Raw genomic sequence first — 23,879 nt, forward strand, 5'->3', positions numbered from 1 at the left:
CACGAACTTCTAGAAGATTCGCGCTTATTCTTACTCGGGGCGTAACTCTTATCCTTTCGTCCTTTTCTTTTTTTTAAAGTTCCTGTTCATTCTAACCTCCAACGCTGGACGCTTGAACCTTTTGGGCTGAATTTTCGAGATGCCGAATCACACTGCATAAGCTGGGCGTCGCCTTGTCGAGTCATATCGCTCTCGCTTGTTGTTACGCTCGGCAAATCGCCGCCCGAACAAGTTCGCTTCTTTAAACTTTCATTTTGAAACGGGATTTTTGCCATTTCTGCTTCTGTCATTCGTGACATTCTTCACCTAAATGCGGTTAGAACTTTTTTTAAAGAAATATCTGAGAAAAACTTATTCTACGATCGCGTGTTTTATGGAGTTTTTTTAGATCAAGTTTTTTTAGCACCAAGATTTTTATATCAACAACAATGGGGACAGTTTTGCTCGTGAAGTTGGTGACATGTGTCCTAGGCGTTTTAGATAGTGTTAGTCTTCCAAATCGCACAAGACAGAAATACTATAGATCCTGGTGTGCAGAAAAGCGCAATCCCGGATGTACTGGACATTTTTATGTATTTATTTATAATCAGCAAGAGCACCGTACGGCCCCTAAATATGGATCAAATAGACTTTTCTAACCTTCGTCTCATGGGCGGTGCCGTTTGTAAATCACGTGACGCTGCCGCCATAAGTTGTCTGCACTCGTCGCTTCGCTTTCCCCTCCGTGCCTTGGCGAAGGCATTGTGTTCGTGTTTTTTTCGTCGCGTAAAGCGTCGTCCGGTGCTTAGACTGCCTAATTTCATGTCACCACCACGATAATGTGCATCACTTCTGCAGTTGATTTTATAACACGTTCTGACTTTTGACATCGTCGGCGTACCGGTTACGTGTGGGAAGGCTAGATGAGGCAGAGGAATCATCCTTACTACTGGTGCACATTGAGTATGTAGATGACTTTAGTGAAGAATTTAATGGGTGTATCTGGAATAGACTTAGGGCGTATTTTGTTGACATCTGCTTGGATGCGATAGCGCACGCTCGCATCTACGCCACTTAAGGCGCGATAAGCGACCTATTTTGGATCGTTCCAAATACACCGATTGAATTCCACACGCGAGAGCACGAGAGTTGAAAAGTCAACTACTTATGCGGGTTTCCATAGTCATAGTGGCGGAACATTCGCAATAGGAAGCGCAAGGTAAATTTATGGTCGTGCATTTAGGATCTTAAGACGCGATAAATAGAATCATCACAGTAAGCCACTCTGTGTGTTTCTGGAAAGCATCGTGCTCTCTGTTCAGAACAAACCGGAAACAGTTGCTTAGGATTATAAGGGGAAGATATTTTTTTCGGTAGAAAAATATTCGCTAGATCGGTTTATTTATAAATTTAAAGAACATGCTTATACTTAAAAACTAAAATCTTAAAATATATAAAAACAACTAAGAAAAAGAAAAAAAGGGACAACACAACGATGTCTCAATACACAGCTGCCTTCCGACAAAAGAGAAACTTAGCACAACTCGAAACCTGCATTAGGCAGAAGAACTGAATTAAGGGTAATGGCGCTGCCTACCTGGTGAACGATCATACTTGTACTAATATATATATATATATATATATATATATATATATATATATAAGTGCACTTGTTCAAACAAATAAAATCTACCTGAAAAGATTCATGAAGTGGTAGCTAGCATTAGGCTTCAACTAACCAATACGGAGGAAATTTCTCTTCAACCTCTTAATGTCATTTTGCAAATCTTGCGTAACAAAAGATGTCAGACCTCACTTGACATGTCTGTCACTTATTTCACATCGTGACCAAGCCGTGAGAAAATGGCCGTATAACAAACACTTCACTTCCTCAGGTCAACGTTTCGAAATTATGTTAATGAATCTTATAGCAGAACCTATTTTTAAAGCATTTCCTACGCTGCCTATGATGAACCATCGCAAAATATCTAAAATCCTTAGCTTTCAAATAAAAAAAAACAAAAACAAGTACAGGAAATATTGCTATTTTTAAGTTCCATGCGTCAATATAGCGGAAATTTTCCAGTCGGCGACCTTCATGAAAAGTTGATGTCCTCCCAAAATTAAACGCTGAGAGGAGAACACATGGACTTGCGAGTTCATCTGTTGTCCACGATTCAGCGCATTGTTAATCAGGTTGTTGACTTAATATTTTACGATGAATCAATTCAGTCGTCTTTTTATTACTTCACTTTTGAGAAAACAATCGTCAGCGGCTATCATCATCATCATCATTTATTATTCCTTGAAGGCCCTGGGGGCATTATACAAGAAAGTGAACACTTAAAAAAAAAACAAGTAACAAAACTATTTATCTAGTTGTGGGTAAAAAAAAAATAAGCTAATGGCTGAAGAAAATTTCTTAGAATCAGATAAGAAAACAATTACGTAAGGCAGTGAGTTCCAGTCGTCAATGGCCAATGGTAAAGTAGACATTTGGTGAGTGACGGTTGGCGATGAAATCGGACGGAGTTTACAAGAATGGTCGAGACGAGGGAAAATGCGGTAAGAAGGTGATAACAAACTTTGTCTGAGATGACTTTTGTAATAAAAGATCCGATGAAGAAGAGAAAGACGAGACACCCTGCGGCGATGAGAAAGAGTGTCCAGGTTAGCTGATTGGCGAAGTCCTGATATGCTTGCGTAAGGGGAATAGTCGGAATAAATAAAACGGAGGGCCCTGCTTTGAACGGATTCCAGGTTGTTAGTTAGGTATGCCTGCCACGGTGACCATATGGAAGAAGCAAATTCTAGTTTAGTTCTGATCAAGGTAGTATAAGCTAGTTGTTTTACGGGGGATGTAGCTTGTCTGAGGTTACGGCGAAGAAATCCGAGAGTGCGGTTAGCATCGGCGATGACAGTTGTTATATGAGTGGTCCATGACAGGTCAGATGTCAGATGAATTCCTAGATATTTGTACGATGAACAAGCAGTTACTGGGATGCCAGAAAGGTGGTAAGAGGAGGATAGAACATGTGAACTGCGGGAAAAAGATAGCGATTTACATTTATTATAGTTTAAAGCCATTTGCCATTTATGACACCACTGAATTATAAGTTGGAGATCATTTTGCAAGGTTAGCTGATCGTGGCGTGAATGAATGGGTTTATATATGACACAGTTATCGGCGAACAAACGTACTTCAGAAGTGATGCCATGGTGGAGATTATTAATGTAGATTAAAAAAAGAAGGGGGCCAAGAACGCTTCCCTGAGGGACTCCAGACGTTACTATGCTTGTGGTAGATTTGATATTGTTAATAGAAGTGTACTGAGTGCGATTAGTAAGGAATTCAGAAATCCAATTGACTACTGAAGGGTGAAGATTAATATTTCTTAGTTTCATTAAAAGACGTTGATGAGGGACCCTGTCAAATGCTTTGGAGAAGTCAATGAGGATGGCGTCGGTTTGAACATTGGAATCGAAATTTGAGTAAACGTCAGTTAGAAATGCTGTTAGCTGAGTTTCGCATGAGTAGGACTTGCGAAATCCGTGCTGGTGCTTGAAAAGGAGGTTATGAGAGTCTAGAAAGTTTATTATGTTAAAATAGAGAATGTGCTCCAAGAGTTTGCATGAAACGCTGGTGAGCGAGATGGGACGATAGTTGCTGATTTGTTGGCGATCGCCTGTTTTATGAACGGGTATGATGTTAGCAACTTTCCAATCTGATGGTACTTCACAGAGTTTAAGAGATTGAGAGAATATGTTGCAGAGGAAAGTGGAAGAAATGGGTTTAGTGTTTATTAATACCTTAGAGTTAATTTGGTCATCTGCGGAGCTGGAGGACAACTTTAGTTGATCTATAGCCTTAAGTACTCCATTACGGTCAATAACGATAGGATCCACGAGAGGGTGAGTGGATTGGCACGAATCAGGAATATTTAGTAAGTCCTCCTTAGTCAAGATGGAGCAGAAGAAATTGTTAATAGCAAGAGTGCCGTGTTTATCAGAAAGTGGAAGTCCGTCGTCATCTACAAATTGCAAAGGAAATGAAAGTGCCGGATTGATTATGTTCCAAAACTTCTTTGGTTTCGTGGTTAGTATTTTGGGGAGTTCGATACTATAGAATTTGGTTTTGGCGTGATTTATTGCTGATTTATAAGCCCTATCGCATTCGTACTAGGCGTTCCAAGAAGCCTTAGTGTTGACAGCCCGCACTTGCGAGAAAACGCGCGCGGCGCGCCGATCGCGTTGAAAACGCGTTTCTCTTCGGCGAGCAAAAGCATCTCTCGTCCGCTCGATTGCCTCGAGAATCCTCGAGATCTTGCGGGAAATCATGCGTTCGCTCGAATGCTTCAAGAGTGCGCGAGGCCTCCTGTCCTGTCACGTGACATTCGCGGCGTCAGAACTCTATCTAGTATGGTCTTCAGGATGCGGGACGCGTCTTCCCGCGATCGGCGTGCCACACGCGTTTTCTCGCTAGTGTGGGCGGCCCTTAACAAAGGGGTTAGGGTATTTAGTTGTGATTTCAAAAAGACAATTATATAGCTTGTTAACAAATTCTTTATCGCTATCTGGCGGTCTATAGCACACAGCCATTATTACGGGGGGCGTCGTAGCGACGTACACACATACAACTTCCAAGTCGGTAACAATCGGTATAACCTGGGACGGAATTTTATTTTTTATAGCTAAAAGCACACCTGCCCCCCTCCTAGCGGATCTATCACACCTATACACACGAAAGTTTGGACACAAAGAAAAAAGTTCAGTATCTGATATATCGGGGCTTAGCCACGTCTCGGTAAGCACAAGGAAATCTGCGTTGCATGCGTCAACCAAGGAAATCACATCATCTCTTTTTGGTATCAAGCTTCTCATATTAGTAAATAAAATAGAATGATAAGAAGGTTTGTTACAGATATCGCGGCGTTTTGCAGGTTGATTGGGTGATGAAAAACGAAATGAACGCTGGCATTGCTATGCACTTTTTTCCTTCACTGCCACCAAGAGCGGCGTCATATACATAACACTTATTATCTAAAAACAGCTTATCGTGACGCAGCTTGTAATTCGTGCCTTTAGGCTTGGCACATTCAAGAAGGTGACGGCGCGCAAGTCGGGCAGAAATGGGAAAATCTTCACTGATGGCTACACGTGTCCCTTTGAGCTTAAATGCCGACGAAAGATAGTACTCCTTATCCTTAAATGATGAGAACTTCACAATTATAGGGCGACATTTCTGTGGATTGAACGTTCCCAAGCGATGCGCACTTTCAATTTCGCTTGATTCAATATTCATGCCTAGGTTTCTGGAACACACGCCGGTTACCAAGCCCTCGGACTGGGCCCACGTTCCCCTATCGGTGTCAGTGACGCCAGAAAATAGAAGGTTGTTACGACGGGATCTGGCCCTCCGTGTCGTCACAACGAGTTTTCAGCTGCGAAAGTTCGTTTAGAGCTGTGGTAAGCTGAGGTTCGGTAGGTATGACGCTGCCGATTTCCTTCTGCTTCAGTAAGTAGAGTTCAGTTGTTAGGTTGTTAACGCGTTCTTCTAGAGCGGAAGCAGATTTTTCGCTTTGTATATTTTTCTGTGTTAGTAGGTTTACCTCTTGTTGCAGACGAGCAAGGCTACTCTGAAGTTTCGCGAAAGTCTGCACAAGCGCAAGGAATTCATCCTCTTGTTGCTTGCTCATAGGGCCTGGGTTCTTCTCTACATCCCCAGACAACAAAAGCAACAAAGCTCTAAAAGATTCAATACACGCTCTAAAAGATTCAATGAAAGCTCCGGGGCATGGAAGCACAACTAGGCAAACATAATTCGACCTAAAACAGTGGTAAGGTTTACGACTACTAACCTGCGGCAAGACGAAAAACATGAGCCACCTCATCGCTGCAAAGCTTCCATGCTCCCTGCCGCGCTATAGCCGGGGGGTCCCTTTGTAGGCGCTTCCGTTGGTGTCGCTGTGGATGGCATAGCACGAGCGAGGTGCTCTGTGACCTTGATCCCAGCAGGAAACACTGTGGTCGACGAGCGCGTGGCGGATGGTAGCTCGCGGCCCGTAAACCGGAGCAAAGCTGCGCCGTCATGTGTCGCCGGCTGGATGGGGACGCACGCGCTGACACGCACAGGAGCTGCGGCAAGACGAAAAACATGAGCCACCTCATCGCTGCAAAGCTTCCATGGTTGCAGACAATAGTACTCCTCCACCTGCATCAGTTCAGTCGTTTTGCGGCCGAACCTGGCGGAACACCGAACATGACTAAAATCTAAAAACATGACTGTTTGTAAAAAAGTGCCAAGTTTAGGCTCGAAATCTCTTTGGAGTTCTTGAAAGGGGCCCAGTACCACAGCATCGTCGGTTGTTTAACGCAAGATACACATTTTCGTCACAAAATTAAGGTAAAACTACACAACCGCAAGCGAGCCATAACCGAAACCAACCAAGCTGTGCCACCTAGTGGTGCCGAAGCGTCAGCGCCCTCCGTCTGCCAGTCTGGTAACTACTGATATTGAAAGGTCTATAAATTAACAGATTCAAACTCTCTAGAGCTTAAGAAATAACCATATCAAATGAGACTTGATTAATCCAACTTAAAGCGTGGTTGATTCATTTTGGGAAAGCTCGACAACGAGAAGGAGTAACATTTCTTCGTCGTAAAGTAAAAATTTCTGCTATAAAATGTGATACGTGATACTACCTGATAAGTCTATGCAATTGAAATATTCTCTAACAGTGTACACTCGATGACAAACGCTTCGTGTCAACACTGTCTGTGCACGCCCTGTCCCTTCTAGGAGCTGGCATTGTTCGTGTCCTGCCTCTGCCACGACCTTGACCATCGCGGTAAGACGAACCAGTTCCTGATCAACTCTGCATCTCCGCTTGCCAGTATGTACAGCACATCGACCTTGGAACACCACCACTTCAACCAAACTGTCCAGATCTTACAGGTATGCTGCATATGACAAAATGGCTAAATAACTGTTTAAATGCAACACCACTCTGTGTTTTAAATTTGACGTTTCTTTTTATAAATAAAAAATTTAACAATACAAGTACTTGGTAAACAAAAGACGACAATTGAATTGCCTTCTGAAATTCTGAAAACAGCAAGACATTAACATACCAATCGCAAGAAGGTTAAGAATGTAGAGAAATATGTACTTTGGCTATTAGCACTATTTACTCCTCATTTTGCCGGATATCACAAAGCGCTATTATCAAAGGATATCGCATCGATGTTCTAATGCACCCACTTTGACTACGCGATTTGAGTGAATTGCTTGTCTTGCTCAATAGCGGTTCTACGCTTACTCTCTGACTCCGCATATGTGATTCCAGGAATCAGCGTACCTCAGAACATTTGATTCAGGTTCAGCTGCGCTTAATTTTATTACATGTTCCCTTATATCTGCCACATTGTAAGGAAAGATTGCAGCACCATCCAAGACCTAGTTTAATGTGCACTGGGCATTTAGACTAAGCATATTTATTTTTCGTCTCATGGTCATAATATTGTAAAAAGAAACATACATCGTGTTTCCACTTAAAAGCCGACGTGCAACCTCGATTTTCTGCCGGGAAGAGAATACCCTTATGCTCCCCCCTCCAAGGATGCGAGGGGAACCAAGTTGGGGTGAGGTAAAAAGTGGAGAGGATATAGGAAAGGAGGAAGCGGGCAAAAGTGGAAAGCAGAAAGTGTGCGTCGCCCTTTAATGGATGAATCTTTTAGTTTGGACAGAATATGATTAGGGAGTACTTAAGCTTTTGTGTGTCTTGAAAGAGTATCTACTAAAAACTATTTAATTCAGAAACTCGATAGTTCGTCGCGGTGGCAACGAGTCTCTTGATATCCATTCGTTTCCGCAGGTATCTCTTCAATGCATATTGTAGAGACACGTGTAATCAAGGCACGATACAGCTAATTGTGCGTCTCCACACCATTGATACATGTTATCACAAATTGTTTTGTCTGCGTTAAGCCCTTTTTAATGTTCTAGTAATGAAAGAACATGATTACACATGAATGTGTGAACTCTGTTTTCACAGCAATCTGGTCACAACATCCTCAAGAACCTTTCGTCCGAGGACTACAAACAGGTATTGTCACCCTCTTCAACCAAACCACTAAGAATTATTTTTTTTTCTGAGGCGCGAATATAGTGTTTTGGTTGGCTTGCCCTAGAGTTAAATGACGCTACTCTTATTAGCAGCCAGTTAATGTGAAACTCTTCACATTTAAGATTAGTACGTACGGTTATAGCAACTCGTCAGTGCGTGCTTGTTGAAAGCGTATCATCCCGCTTATGTGGTCTTTGCAGGATGCCAATCGCATGGGCATAAACCTTGCTCGTGATTGACAAATATGCAACTCTGTGAGTTCCAAACTTAAACCGGCATATTTCGCGTTTCCTCGTCATTTACAGAGACTGATTACACCGTTCTGGCGAGAATATTGTTAAAGGTGACCGACCAGGTGACAAATATATTGCCTAATTCTCGTTTCATTTTGAAGCAATATTGCTGACGGTATCTCTCCACTGTTAGTTTATCTCATTTGACAAATCATTTTTTGAGAATTCATTCTAAATTTGTCTGTGACCGTTTTGCGATAATACAAATACGTATGATCGTAAACTAATTACGACATGCCAATATTTAGGATTTATGATAGTTTCCTTTTTTACATTAGAATGATGAAAGGGTGGAATAGATTACGAAAACACATAATAGTTGTTGGTTAGAATGTCAAATTTTTGCCTTTGTTGCAATAACTAATAATGATAGCTCAAACTTTTCATCGGTAGCTCCCTTACGTAGCCCATCTTATAGCTCGGCCATTATCCCAACTACAAAGTATGATTTAAACAACGCAAAAAGAAATTTATGGGCGTAAGGGAAGGAGCAAGCAACACAGAACAAGAGCCGACTCGCAACTAAAGGTTCATTACTTGAAACAGATAAAAAGTAGACAAGAGCTATGGAAACACATGGTAGGTAACACATGCGGCGCTCCACCGCCCAATCGCATCGGTGTATATTCCTTCTCGCAAAACGGAAATAATATATATATATATATATTTTTATTTCTCTCTCTCTCTTATCTAAACAGAGATAAAATGTTTACTTTCCATGAGGGGGCATACACTGTATCGACTGGGTGATGCAGTCGCGCATGTGTTTTACCTAGTTTCTATAGGTCTTATGCGTGTTTGTTAATATACGTTCTGTTGCAAGTTGTAGGGAACAAAGGGTTGCCTACCTTTACGTCCGGCGATCGCTGCTCAAAGGGAAATTCGATGTCCGTCCCATCTCGCGGCCGACGGCTACCAGCGAGGGCGGTCGCCGCGCCGGGTTCGGCCAACGCCATGCCAACAACGATGATCCCGGTATCCAACAGCGTTTATTGAGTACCAGGGGTCCCCAACAAGACACTGCGGTCGAGCAAGCCGTATTCACAGAGTGCCCGCAGCGCTCGAATACCTGAGAGCCAAAGGGGTAATTGCGAGCAGAGTCGTCGCCGGTGGGCCGAACTCACGTCGCTACCCAGAACTCTCGGCAGACGGACGTCCACTAGAAGGAGGGGACTCCGACTGTCAGAGCCAGGGAGAACGCTAGCGTCGAATCATCGTTGGTCGGACGAGCTCGTACGCCGCGACTCGACCCGTCGCCCGGAGTCCAATCCAAGACTCCCTGACCACACGGCCGTCCACTCGGGGGCCAGGCCCGACTCTCCCTCGAGATCTCGCTATTCCCCCGAAATCGGGGAGACGCGCGGAGCAGTGCGAGAGAGTAAGCCAGCATGTTGGTGTGCTCTCTCCGACACGATACAGAACGAGCCGGCTCGAAGCCAGACAACTCTGGCCGGAACGTCCGCGGCTTCCGCCTTCTCGGGGGAGGGAAACCAGTGGCTCCCACAAAGTCGACCCTTGCGTTGCTTGCTACTTCCTCTCCGTTCGAGTTCTTTTTGCTGTCTAAACCATACTATGTATAAGGAATACCAACTAACACAGTTCTCAACGTTGTAAATTGCACGATTACTTGCGAATAAACACCTATAATAATTAGTAAGAATGTAAGGTCCTAGCTCCGCAGATTGGCCACAATGACAGATGTCAGGTAGAGTCAGCGTTTTCAGGCTGCTCGGTATCATCTGTCACCTTCACTTTTTTGAGTCAGAGCAAAATACTCATGATTAGGGCATCTAGTACGCAGCGAGCCACTAAGCCAAATATTATGCCTTAGAGGAATTATACAACTAGCGATACGTAGTTGCGTGAACGCGAAGCATAATACTGAACTACCTGCTTGCATGGGAAAAGAAGTCCTCATAAAGCTAGTAGCACAATCGTGGGCGTATGTAAGCTTGAATTTGTCACCTCTTCAAGTGGCAGCTCACTCACAAAACCTCACAATTATATGTTTCCTTTTTATCTTGCAGGTCCTCAGCTACATTAAACACTGCATTCTGGCGACAGATTTAGCCTTGTACTTTCCCAACAAATCGAAGCTAAAGCATCATGTCGACGAAGGAACGTTTGATCCAGGACAGCCAGAGCACAGGTTAGAGCCTTTCAAAATCTATTTCTACGAAGCAACTTTCCCATTGATATGTTCGCTGCTTACGTCCTTGTTCAGGATATTGAGCCCTTTTATTTAAGGGAATAATTGGAATAAAGCGTTCCGGGAATGTGTGTGTAAGTGATGATATATGTTCGGTTGTACCGATAAAGTTCGGTAGCTCCATCTGAGGCGTCATTTGTTTGCCATTGCCTTCGTTCTTCGTCTCCGTCTTTTTTTTTTTCAAATATGTGTAACGTCAGCCCGTTCGCCGGTTTATTTACTCTTTATTTTGTATATGAACTAATAAAGAAAGCTATCTCCGCCAACACACCATTCTGAGGCTAGTTCGTGACCCTGGAGCATAGAAAAAGTTGCTGCAGTCGCTGTCTCGGGGTGAACGACTGGAGCCTGGTCATTCCGCGCCAAATGATCAAGGCGTTTAATATCCAGGCATTTAGGAATAACAATTTGTTTACAACACCTTGAATTTTCTGGAAAATAAGCTCCAGGGTTTATAAAACAATGTTTTTTAGACAGGTGTGAAACGAGACTGAAATTGAACAGCGTTTTAGTAGGTCAATATACCTTTAAGTTATGGAATTGGTTTTGATTTTCAAATTTTTGAGTGTTTCCTAGGATGCACGCGGGTCCTTCCAAAAAAATTATAATCATTTTTCTTATTTTCAAAAACACGCTACCATATGACAACTTAGAACTTATATGTCAGTGAGAAAACAAACAGATAAAAATATTTTTATAAAAATGTGTCAGTGTGTTTCCTAAAGAAAACGAACATTGAACATATAGCAAAACACTGAAATTTCAAAAAAAATATCAATCTCATTAAAGGTGGTTGGTTTAAGAATGAACACCCGAAGCCGATATATAGTCTAGAATTCAGACAACAGACAAGCAAAATTTGTAAAAAAAAATATTATAAGTAAAAAACGATTTTTGAGCGTGGCCTTCAAAAAACTTCTTTGAATTTGGATTCCCTCAATATTGTAGGTCTGCTAACATATGCACTAATGCGCGTCTCTGCCTCTCGGTGGGAACGCAAGAGGATGAACCAGAAATGATCTGTAATTTTCTCAATTAAAACAATATACACCGTATTTACCGGACCCGGTGTGCGATCCGCAAAGGCCGATTTTAACTGAAGAAAAAATATTTTCTTGTATAGTCTGGACGCAGTGCATTGTCCGTACTTAGTGTCCAATCTGAACGTAAAGATTATCACACACAGCACATCTTGGCAAATGCCTGCTATATTAGCTCAGAAAGGTCCTTGTATCTTACATAAGTCACCATTAATATACACTCTGTAATTCGTAAAGTCCTTCACGTCTTGTAACAGGGAATGATCTAGATAAATAGAAAACCTTGTATAGTCCACTGCTGTACATGGTCCGCGGCATTTTTGTATATGTGCAATGCTAGCAATGAACCAATAATGAAAAATAAGCTTCTTAAAAAAATGTTTTTTTTTTTTCTTTGTGTTTTTTTAGTTATTAAGTACATATAGCCTTGAAGTTTGCATGTTTAGACCGACCACCTTCTGGGTCGTGCTTTTAAAACTGAATTTTTGCAATATCTTGAATACTGGCAGACTCCAATCATCCAGCTTCCTGTGGCAGGTGTTAAATGAGGTTGTGCGAGCCTTGGTTAAAAAAAAAAAAATCAGCTAAAGGCAGAAAAAGGTAGTACGCGTAATGTCGATAAAAACAGGTGGTAGTGGTTCTATACCTGCACAAGGTATCGCACAACTTAAAAGAAGTCGCCCAAAGATTTCAAGTTCCAGTTGTTTTTTCATCACCTAAAAAAATGGACCAGATTTGTTCTAATGTTAACTTGAATTTGCACTAATTATCTCAAAATAAATATAAAAAGAAGCATGGTATACAGTTTGTGCCCTGTACCCCGCGCGTGGTATACGGTATTGCCTTAACATGTGGTAGAACGTACGTGGGACAGACAGGAAGGTGTATTAAAGATTGGCTACGTGAACATAACCTGTTTATCAGGTCGACGGTGGGGAGTAACTTCCCTCTGCACTGTCAAGCCTGCACATGTACTCCAAATCTAGCCAGCACCACTATCATAGGACTATATAAGCAAAAACTCTCCAGAGAAATATACGACGCGTATATTAACAAGGTCTTGTTGAGCACTGTGTAAGCCGTCCTTCTGTTACTCTATCTGAAATGAAAGTTTTGTTTTAAACGCTTCGATGCGCTAAAGCCCTTGCCCCGCGCCCTGGAGTTATGCCATGAGCACGTGCCTGTTAGTTTGTATGTCATCTTCTTTCTTCTCTTGTAGATGAAATATTGAGTTGTGATTTCAGCGTCTATCCTGTCTCCTGTATTCTTCTACAGTTTCCTCACGTTGCTCGCTGACTTTAACCATGTATATTGCTTACCAACTAGCCCAGCTCACCACCCTTCTACTGTATTGTCATAGCTAGGACTAAGAACCAGATCACCAGAGAAATACTAAAGGCAGATATTATCGCGCACCTAGAAGATGATTGGGTCAGTAGCCGATTCCCACCACTGTCTGAAAAATAATTATAATGTTGAGCGCGACGATCGCAATAGATTGCAAAAAGATATTTTTTTTTCTTTGTTTTCATTTGTAACAAAATCTGGCATTTAAACTAGATTCGTGAAGAGGAAGTAGAAGTAGAACAAGAATTTAAAGGAGTTGTAAGCCAACGCTTGTGTTTGTCTCTTTGTGGGCTTCTCGTTTTTTCCTTGTCTCGTGAGCTGTAACCTCACGACAAGAACACACATAAGTTTCAAGTCTTTATATGGTAGCGTTTGTTTATGCTAAATTGTTTCGAATATGGTGAGACAGTTTGTGAGTAAATGGATTTCTATGTGCGACCTTGGATACGATTAATTTAAAAAAGACCGCCGTAATTGTTGGGTTTGGGATGTCTTCTGCCCAAAGCGCGGTGTCCGATGGCACGCACTCACTGACTCTCTGGGTGTCTCGAGGTTCGGCCTTCTCATTTACCTTCCGTGTTTCGAGCATGCTGTTCGGGACGATTACGTGTACGGCATCGCTGGAGTTCCTGACGTCTTTGACACTGATTGCAGCAGCAATGGGATTGATTGGTATTCATATATGTTAAAAGCTGGTTATTTTGACTGAGAGCCGCTGGCGACCAACTCTATCGACGACGACATCGCCACGGACGAACTCGCCGCGGTCGCCGTAGTTCGTGACAACCTCGCAGGCGCACGGCGCGGGTGGAAGGTCAGTACGCCGGGGTCGAGAGCGACAGTAGTGTTGGAATGGCGGAGTGGCGTGAGAGGTTTTTATCGCACCGGTGGCGAGGCGAGCTTGGGCGATGAGGGAGGTGCCTAGAATGAGGGAGCGTTCGTGTCATGATCACGTGGCTTATGGGCACCGTGGCATGACCTCTGATCTCGATTGTGGTAGGGTGCCTGGAACGTGTCTCCGACTGGTGTGTTTAGCGGGTCCAAGAAAGTGGTCCCTTGATTTCCGCCTATTCACGTCACGCAACTGTCAAGCTGTCGCCAGTCGCGATTTGTTACTTGAGAAGCAGCTTTTGACAAAACCAATCGGTAACAACGTGAAGACGCATGTGGACGTTATCGCGCGGCGCAAAGCCATTTACAACTATTGAACTGGGCCCTTACATTTCACGAAATTTACCAAATTTGTTTTTGAGCTTCTTTTTCTTTTCTTTTTTTTCTTTTATGCATGTCGTAGTGTCGGCCTGCGTTTTTCTCGATGCGCAAGCAACTGAATGCATGCGGACGAGACCAAGGCTTTTAAGCGAGGCAAAGATATGAGTTTCAATAATCCACGCCACCAGCCATAACTGAGGATGTGTTTGGTTAACAGTAAACAACAAAAAGCTGAAGACACCGCAAAGCCCTTATCTTAATGTCTTATATATATATATATATTTAAAAAAAACCTACTGACTCTGGAAAGCCAGAAAACAATTTTATTGCTTTGCAGCGATCTCTAACACCCCCCCCCCCCCCCCCTTTGATCTGGCGTCGACAAGCGAAATTTGTAAAACACCTCTAAAACGGAACGGGAGTTTGTTGATATGATATTCGTGAATATTTCAAGTGCGGACATGTGGAATGGAAAACAGAACAGACACGGGCGATCTGTTTGCTCAATACACACAGATACGGGATTTTGATTATTTTTATCGAACACTACGTTTAATTACATCGAACAGGGTGTTCCGACTTAGGTTCATCACAGTGGCTAAAACTTCGATGTCGGCGACGGCGAAAACTTACGTTGCAGACGTCGAATGGAGCAGCACGGGGAGTGCCCGTGTTACTCCATTGCACTAAAAAAAAGTTTTTTTGGTGCAAAGAAGCTTAGGAATAGTTTTGAGAAAGTCAATGCAGTTATCCTGCCAGTGTTGAACAAATCTTCAGTAATAGAGCAACATCCGTCAGTTGTGCTTGAGGTCAATGCTATATGAAACCAATTTGAGCTTTTTACAATGCCTGAAAAATATTGCCCCGGTTACAGTTCCCTTTAAAAAAAAAAACCACAAGTCTTTAAAACAAATATTTCGCCAGTAACAACTAAAAGAAAAGAAAAAAAAATCCTTGAGTCTCATGTATTGGCGTGGAGCAGTCTACCGCTAAAAAGTACAACTTCATGCGTATTCGCATCGAAAAATAAAATTAAAAGTGTCCTCAGAGTTGAAAAGCATGGAGGCCTGGTCCTTTGTCCACGTTAGGTGATCGGAAGTCGGAACACAATAAAGTTTCCGAATCGCACTTCGTGGCAGAACGTCCATGCCCTGGAAATACTGAGAAACCGATATGCAATATACTAGACTCTACCAAGATGGCCGCGTGCACTGTGCTGCTAAACCACGAAGCATTTCGCATATCGTCTACTGGATAATTTAGAAGAATTTATTGACGTCAGAAAACTCTGTTTATTTTAGTCTCGTTTCAAGCCTTTCTGAAAAAAGATTTCGTTTTTTGCTGATTGGGACTTCCTTTCCGTACAATTTTGAGGTGTCGTAAACTAGTTAGAGCAAACATAACCGATAAAAGTTACTTTTACATCACTGATAGCACATACAATTCGTTGGACCGAATCTGTGAGGGTAAAATTTAGGCTTAGATCGTTGTGAGTGGAATGACCCAGTAGAGATCTTCAGTTGTCGCGCCTCCCAGGCGAGCTTCCTACCTTGGACAACGCATCGGCGGCTCGTGAAACTCGAGCACGCACGTTCCGACAAAGCAGGGCTTTTAGGCATGGAACACGTTCTAGAAGCGTTCGAAAGACACGCCCTGCCGTCTTATTTTGTCGGGAACAATTACGACGGGTATTGGACATGCCGTCCAGGACTGATTGCATTTCTTTTCAAAAAGGACACGAGCCTCAAGAATGAAGTGGTACCAGCTTTGAAATTTTCACAGGGGAGAGAGTGCATCAAACATAGCGTGGACCTTATAGCATAGTATTCGATGTTTGGGAGTCATAAATTCCATACAATGGCATCAAGACTGCAATGCTAGATTTTCTCAACGAGGTAGCCGTTCTTCTCTGCATACGTTATGAGAAGTAAACATTTTGATGTTCTGGTATTAGAGTAATCATTTGAGCCGATTTGAGTCGGTGAAACTCTTGTTCCCGTTTAGAGAGCACTGACTATTTGGACAACTAAATATCAAAACCGTATTGGTGGATTTCCTAAGTGATTGTCCGCGGGCCAGCGTAATGGACTGGTGTGTTCAGCACCTGGGACTGGTGTGCTTAGTTTGTAAACACGAGCTTAACCGAACCTTGTGTCCAGTTTGTGGCTCGCATTAGCCCCATGTTAATGACGTAGACAATCCATCATTGCGCCCCTGTTACGTCAGAGGACTCAACACAATGAATTGGCGATCGACTTTCTCTATTCCCAGGTCTCTGTTGCAGGCGATCACAATGACGGCGTGCGATCTCTGCGCTAGCACCAAGCCCTGGGAGCAGCAGAGGAAGACGGTCCAAGTCATTTTCGAAGAGTTCTACGAACAGGTGGGCGCGTCTTGAGATCTAGGTTTGCGGGAGTACCTGACCTCCCGTCCTCGCAGGGTGACCTCGAGAAGGCGGAGGGGAGACAGCCAATCCCAATGATGGACAGGACCAAGGCCCACGAACTTCCAGCATCTCAGGTACTCACGGCGATTCCCTCGTTAGGGTAGCTACACAGATAGCGCTACCGACAGGAACACAAGTAGAACAATAGAAACGGACAAGTCAACAAGATAGCACTGATATTTTTACTTCTAGTTGTCCTTCAGGCATTCAGCCCAACAGTTCATATCGGCCCTACACCGTACCCATTACGTAGTTTTAAATGCAGCTGAGCGAAATTCCTCTGAATCATCTTATTTTGACTTCCTCGAATGCTCGATATCACTTGATAAAATTACGTCCCGTAGTCAAAGGTCTAAAATTAAAGATTGATTTTGTAATTCTGCATATTTAATAATATTTGTTACTAATTAATTGATTTGTCTGTCGCCGTTTGAGCTGATCTTATGATAGACTCAGGTTATACAGCGTGTCTCACCAACGATTGAGAACAATAAAAAAACACATTGGACTTTATATAAACAAGTCATCCCATTAGGATAACTCTATCTAACGCGGCGTACGTCAGGCTAATAGTGTAAGGTGAGAATTAAAGATTTCATTTTGTAACATTTACTGGGACCTGAACACTTTAGCTATTCAATTTCAATTAGATATGTTTGCCCCGTCGTAAAATTATGCCATGGCTGTTCTTAAAGCTCAGTCAGCTAAATTTTCCTCGGCGCTATTTTGTGTTACATTTAAGTTGATGAGATTGGGCCACACAATGTAGACGCGAAAGATTGGCAAACGTTCCACCCGGAAGTGACGTCAGCCTCCGCAACCAGCAGCAAGTCATCGCACTATCTAAGGGTACGTGGTCGTAAAAAGGCGTCTCCTCAGGTACTCAGCTATGGGGCTTTTTTTTTGTTTGTTTTTGTTTCGGTATGGCATACTCTGGACAACGTAACTTCGGCATTCATTAGCTCGGATAAGAAAATGGGCTTCAAAATCCTAACACATACTGTCTGGACGACGGGGAAAGATATATAATTTTATTATACCAGATATGCGGTAATTTCAAATGTTACTTAATGATTTCAGGTAAACAGATTGTCAACTCGTGCCCTGGCGTTCGCCGATGTCAACATCGTTATGCCGAAGTAACCACTTTTTCATTTCAAGTGTCCTTTTTTAAATTATTTTCACTTGCTGGAAAAACACCATGTATACCAAGTAAACAGCTTCATTTTATATACTGCAAGGTTCAGCGGAAACATCTATTTTCGCCTTCTGTATATTGTAGCTGTTATTCATATTGGTCTTCTACTGCGCGATGATCCTTGACAGGTGGGCTTCCTGAAGGGCATCTGCATTCCTTGCTACGACCTGCTCTCCAAGATTCTTCCGGGGGCCGAGGATATGAAGAAGGGCTGCCTGTACGTTCGATATCCTTGTGCACTTTGCAATCACAAGCCTCAGTTCAGTTCTTTCTAATTAATTTTTACTGCGAAGGCATTAACTGTCTCAGGAAGCGAACTCGAGTAATCAGCTAGTGAAGCCGCGCCGAATGGCACATAAACTCCCCTGTCACAACGGAGCCAAGCCTGTCGTCTGTAGCAGCGCTCTGATGGACAGGATCTCATTGGCTGGCGCGCGTCATAGTTTCAAGGCACGAGGCTCCCATCGGCTGCCGCACGGCATAGTTTTACGGACCGCCACCAGAGAAGGCTTCACCATGGCGGCGCGGTGGTACGGCCGCCGGTTTGAGGGAGCCACTGCCCGCAGAGCCAGCAGAACCCGCACAGGCCTACTCCGGAAAGGCTGAATGGCCGAGCTCAGCGCGGCCGTTCAGTTCAGGAGAGATCGCGCTGCGCCGTCGGCCACAACCTCCGCAGTAGCAAAACGTGGCCGTCCACGCCGGTACTCCGCAGACAAACTGAAGGAGCGAAAGAACGACATCCATCTTTCGCGTTCACAACTTATAAGAAGTGCTTAGGTGTCTTTGTAGTTTTTGTTTCCTATCCACTTTGTTCTCTTCACTTCATCATCGCCCCAGCAGGACAGATTATTGCCACTTTAGGTGCAACTGTGACCTTCTCCTCGGCATATACCTTTGTGATGGCTAGTCAACGCCCGCTTCAGTGGCTTAGTATCTCGGTAAAACAAGAGAAGGTCGGCAATGGCCGCTCAATCTGGCACGTGTTTAAAGCGTCTAACCCAGAAAATTCAGAGGAAAGACTTTGTTTACCGGTGGTGCTGAAGGAAATGCGCGCAGCGTCGCAAAAAGACAGGTGTGGCGTAGTCTGATTCTGTGAAAAGAAAAAAAAACTGCCCTAGGCATTACCTGCACTAAGAGCACCATCCACTCTAGGCGGCTGCGTATTTTCGGCACCGATTCGATGTCCAGGGTGCGTGGCTAAAGGCGTAACGGACTTCATTGGCCGCACGAGAGGGGCCGACAGCGCGCGCGGCCGACGGCCCAGCGCGCGCTCTCGTGAAGTGGCCGCGCCGCGCTGAACTCGGCCGTGCAGCCCCATCGGAGTCTGCCCGTGCGGGCTCTGCTGGCTCTGCAGACAGCGGCTCCCTCAAACCGGCGGCCGAGCCGCCGCGCCGCCATGGTGAGGGCTTTTCTGGTGGCGGTCCTTGGAACTACGCCGCGCGGCAGCTAATGGGAGCCTCGTTTCTTGAAACCATAACGCGCGCCAGCCAATGGGAGCCTATCCATCAGAGTGCTGCTACGGACGACAGGCTTGGCTCCATTGGGACAGGGGAGTTTATGTGCCGTTCGGCACGGCTTCAAGAGCTGATATCGCCGGTTCTGTCTATGGGACAGCTAATGATTTCACATTACAAATGAAGCTCGTCTATGGCGGAACTCAGGCACAGGTGCGCGAAAGTGTCTATACTCGGGGGCGACTTTTTCGGGCATTTGCGAAGAAGCGAAGACTGCGCGGGCACATTTGAAACGCAAGGTGACGGCTCACTTACTGGGCTTAATTGTTTTAGCCAGTTACAACACACTCCAAGTTGTAGAAAAGAAACGGAAACCTTGACGTTGCAATTTTGGAGTAGCTTGATTGGCTCTGCTGTCAGCTCCCAGATACTATTGCCCCCTGACTTCAGGTGGGAGGATGTATGGCCCTATAAAAATTAGTTTTTCTTTTTATTGAAAACGTGTTGACTTCTTTTTGACTGAATACTTTCTTTTGACTTTGTCTTCGTGATGACATGGTCAACAGAAAGTTTGTTTATTTTGTGTATAGATTTCTCTACTGCTTTTCTTCAGCCTGAGTCAAAAGAAAAGCTGTTGACTTTCCATTAACTTTACGTTGATTTTTTTTTTCTGCTGACTTCTTGTTGTCACTATCACCAGAAAGACTACAGACGTTATGTTTACTTCATGTTGTAACTGTTCAGTTGACTCTCTGTAGCAAGTGTCACTAGAAAAGCTACAGAATTTCTGTTAATTTTTTTTTAACATAGTACATCTTGAATAGATGTAAAAGCTTGAGAAGTTTTTCAATAGTCTCTGACAATGTGAGGACTGTAGGCAGAAGCTTTAGTGGTCCCGCGTTCAGCGCGAGCCTTCTACCCTTGACAACACTTCGGCGTCTCGCGCACCTCGAGCGCGCTTGCGCACTCAAAGCACGACGGAAGGCATGGGGCAGTGCTGGAGGCCAGGCGTTCGGAAGACGCGCCCTGCCGTTCTCACTTTTCAAGTGAATAACAGTGCTTTTATTCACCTTATTAAATTAGTTAACTAGTAAAGAAAAGCAAAATAACTATTTTAAAGGGGAGCAACTGCCTTTATTCGCTTCGTTCTGACTGGCGCTGGCAGAAAAGCGATAACATTTCTTCTAGGAGCCGCTTTTGTGGATGCTGTTTTATCAACTGTACCGAATTATTATTAGTTGTACAATGTTTTGTAGTAAGGGATAGACTCCACCAACTTCAAAACACTGTTTTCCTTTTGACAAATTCCCGAGAGAGAGAGATCGGATACTTGGAACCTTTATAAGTGCTGAGGTAATCACCGACCTAAAGATTACCTTCAAAATGTAACCTATAAAAGGCTCAGGAGCTGTCAACAAGACTGTGATTCAGGTGCTGAGTGCTTCATGGTGTTTGTGTTTTTATTCGTTTCTAATATGTGTCTGTGGGATCTATGTAGTCTGTTCAAATACCGAATCGACACCACTTCCTAACCAAATCCAAAATATTAAACAAAATTAGGTCTCTTAACACTTTTTTACGTCATTCTGTGGCAGCCAATTTGGAGCAGAGTGCAAGGCCGTAGTAAACCTCCAAAACTATGTTAAATGATTAGCTATGATGTAGAGCTTTTTTTTTTTTTGTTCTTAAACAGCTTTAACTTTTCAATTCAAAAGTTGTAGCTTTTCATTTCAAAAGCTACCGAAAAAGTATCTTGGAGACGGTAAAGTTCTGTTGACCTTTTCATAAAAAAGTGCGCAAGTATTAAAAAAAAATTCTATGCAAAAAAAAAAAAAGAAAAACTAGAAAAATTCAAATGAAACACTGCTGACAATTTAGATTCTGTGATGACTTTTTTCAACAGCCTTTCAGCATTAAAGCGCGACAGTGTTTTGTAAGGGAGTGGCATCTATAGCGTGATGAAACTTCCTGCAGTGAAATATTTGATTGAAAATGTTTCTGGCGCCGTATGTATCCAGAGCAGTGAACTCTGAATGAACTTTGATATCTTCAAAATTAAGCCTCAAGTTCCCCTGACGTTCACGCCGTTTCCTAGGGATAAGCTACAATATACCTCTTTCAAAGAACTGCCCTCTGTTGGTAGCTGTAGGACCTTGCACAAAGGCACCCTAAAAACGCAACGTCAAGGCACAGCTTATTCGTTTGGTTGGACTTAGGAAGGCAAAAACATCCACATACAAAGGTAGTGAGCGCAGTGACATTGCACTTTCGACGCTTTTTGATTGGCTCGTCGTCTCCTTTTGTTGGCCGTATTCAGGGAATGACTTCCACGTTCCACGATATCAGTTGATCCGCAATTGTGATGTGGTTATGACCTTAAGTCCCTAGATAAGTGCTTCCTACAGGTCGCGACATTCTTTGAAGTGCCTACTGCGTGACGGTGCAGGTTTTAGGAAGCGAATGGCGGCGCACAGCAGAGGTTTGAACTGTATTCCGCCATTTTGTACCAGCGGAATGTGCTTTGTCATTTGTGTTGGTTGTCGTTACTTGTAAAAGAAGTATCAAGGGACTTTATTTATGACCTTTTAATTATTGGCAAGTGACTTCTGAAAGGGGTCTACTTACCAAGCTACGTGTATAGCGCCTAACTCGTACGCACGAGGTGGTTTCGTATAATCCGATAAAAAGTACCGCCTTCATGATGCGCGGTTTTTACCAGGAGCAACCTGGCACTTTGGGAGGAGCTTGCAAGCAACGAGCAGCAGCGCCTCGAGGACCGGGGAGAAACTGAGGCCCAATGACCGGGTCACGGAGACACCGACGCAAGAATGTATAACAAGAGGGCCTCCAGGCTCTTCCGTCCTCGGATCACGCGGACGAAATCGGGCGTGCAAGACCTTGGACTTTGTGAAGGGCCATCTTCGAACAATATGCACGAATTCATTCCGCTATACTTCCTTCAAGACTTATTTGCGACGGGGGAGTGGACCCCTCAGCGGAGTCAGAACAATGGAGCACGAGACATTAAAGCCGTGCGCATGAGGAGCGTGTCAACACCACCTACAGTAATGAAAGCCCGTGTACTAGAATGTTGACATCATCAGAGGGAGATCGATCGCGTACACAACTTGGACACGGGCACTGCGTCAGCCTTTGGCTCGTGTTCAGTCAATGCAACCCTCGGCGTGAGATTCGTGCCTTCCTTGTTTTTACCCATCCGGTCTGGACCCACGTAGTTCGCAGTATGTAATATAAAGCTAAATGTCTGAGTTGATGCCATCCTGAAGTGATGACGTTCCTCGGCGGTAGAGAAGGCTGTCCATGGGCTTTGAATATTCTAGGTGGCGTCATGGCTTCCTCCATACTGACAAAGTCTGGCAGATTGTTAAGAGACGCGGCCTCTGAAAGTGAAAAGGTAGAGCGCAGATAATAGACATATAACGTGCGCCCCGCTGCGGCGAGACGCCGAAACACGCTTGTCCCGATCGATGGAATGTCCACTCGTGCTTCTCGCGTTCCTCGCGCTATCGCTTCTATTCTCGTCCGGTTTGAAAACCATGTTTCGGGTCCTCGCCGCTGCAAAAAGCTGTGCGCTGACTATAGGCTCCCCTAGAAATGTTCTGTGCTACCAGACCCTGGCACTCCAAATGTGCGACCGGGCACTCTATGGCTCCGCCATCGAACTGTCAGGCTTTGTGAGTATAGAGGAGGCTATGATGGGCGTTTAGTGGACTCCACCGATCCACTGACACGTGCCTCCCTTCGGCGCTCTTATTGGCTCGCCCGGGCTCTCGCCGTTTCCAGGTTATGGCAAAAGGAAGTATAGAGGCGACCTGAATGTAGACGCAGAGCAAACGGAATCGAGATTTGACGGCAATAAAGAGGAAGCGAACCGCGTACCGCCACTCCCAGAGCTTTGCTTCAGAGTACTTCGGCCATCTCGCTGTTTAATCTCCTAGTTGTCAATTCTCTCAAGCGTCATCTGAAATCGCACAAAACGTATTTCCGCCCTCCGAAAAATGTAAGGCACAATATGGCAGGAGGAACTTTTTCCTTAATTTTTGCTCTATAATAATCAAATTGTCGCTAGTCGTAAATGTGTGTCTTCTTTTTTGAAAACGATCACTTGTTTTAATTTTAAAATAACTTCTGCGGGTGTGTGTTCAGAAGCAGAAACATCTACATGAAAGTTTTTTTTTTTTTTTTGTGCACATATCTAGGCGCAGTAATGTTTGGATATAAACGCCAAAGGAGAGGGAGAAAGCGAAAAATGGTAACGATAACACGGAGCGCACTCGTAACCGAAAGTTTATCGCAAAATACACTGACGCACAGTTTAATAAAACCACATCACATCCAGCCACCCCACCCTCTCTAGAAAAATAACATTTCCTTATCTGACAGGGTCACAGGCGGCTCACCAATACACTTATCGTCGCCCCTTGTTCAAATGACAAACGCTTTGTGGATTTCCCTACTTGGTTCCCCTCTGTGCCGTTTCAGGATGGTTGTCTTTAAAAGAAGGGGGTGCACGGGCATCGATCGCAATGCACTGCCAGATGCCCAGACGACAGA

At 44.0% G+C, this 23,879-nt stretch overlaps 1 protein-coding gene across 3 annotated transcripts in view; it reads left to right on the forward strand.

The window, feature by feature from the left end:
- LOC8038857 (probable 3',5'-cyclic phosphodiesterase pde-5) overlaps positions 1–23,261 on the forward strand; it is a 263,816-nt gene extending 240,555 nt beyond the window's left edge. For all 3 annotated transcript variants that reach the window (XM_040213028.2, XM_040213026.2, XM_040213027.3), the window contains exons 19-25: positions 6,779–6,934; positions 8,034–8,084; positions 10,426–10,547; positions 16,478–16,589; positions 16,646–16,726; positions 17,979–18,067; positions 22,024–23,261. In XM_040213028.2, the coding sequence (XP_040068962.1) occupies positions 6,779–6,934; positions 8,034–8,084; positions 10,426–10,547; positions 16,478–16,589; positions 16,646–16,726; positions 17,979–18,067; positions 22,024–22,105 (693 nt within the window). In that variant the 3' untranslated portion in view covers positions 22,106–23,261. The remainder of the gene's footprint in view (positions 1–6,778; positions 6,935–8,033; positions 8,085–10,425; positions 10,548–16,477; positions 16,590–16,645; positions 16,727–17,978; positions 18,068–22,023) is intronic.
- Positions 23,262–23,879: the final 618 nt, after the last annotated feature.

The sequence above is a fragment of the Ixodes scapularis genome, unplaced genomic scaffold, assembly GCF_016920785.2.
Source record: "Ixodes scapularis isolate PalLabHiFi unplaced genomic scaffold, ASM1692078v2 PGA_scaffold8__174_contigs__length_109621045, whole genome shotgun sequence".
Taxonomy (NCBI): domain Eukaryota; kingdom Metazoa; phylum Arthropoda; class Arachnida; order Ixodida; family Ixodidae; genus Ixodes; species Ixodes scapularis.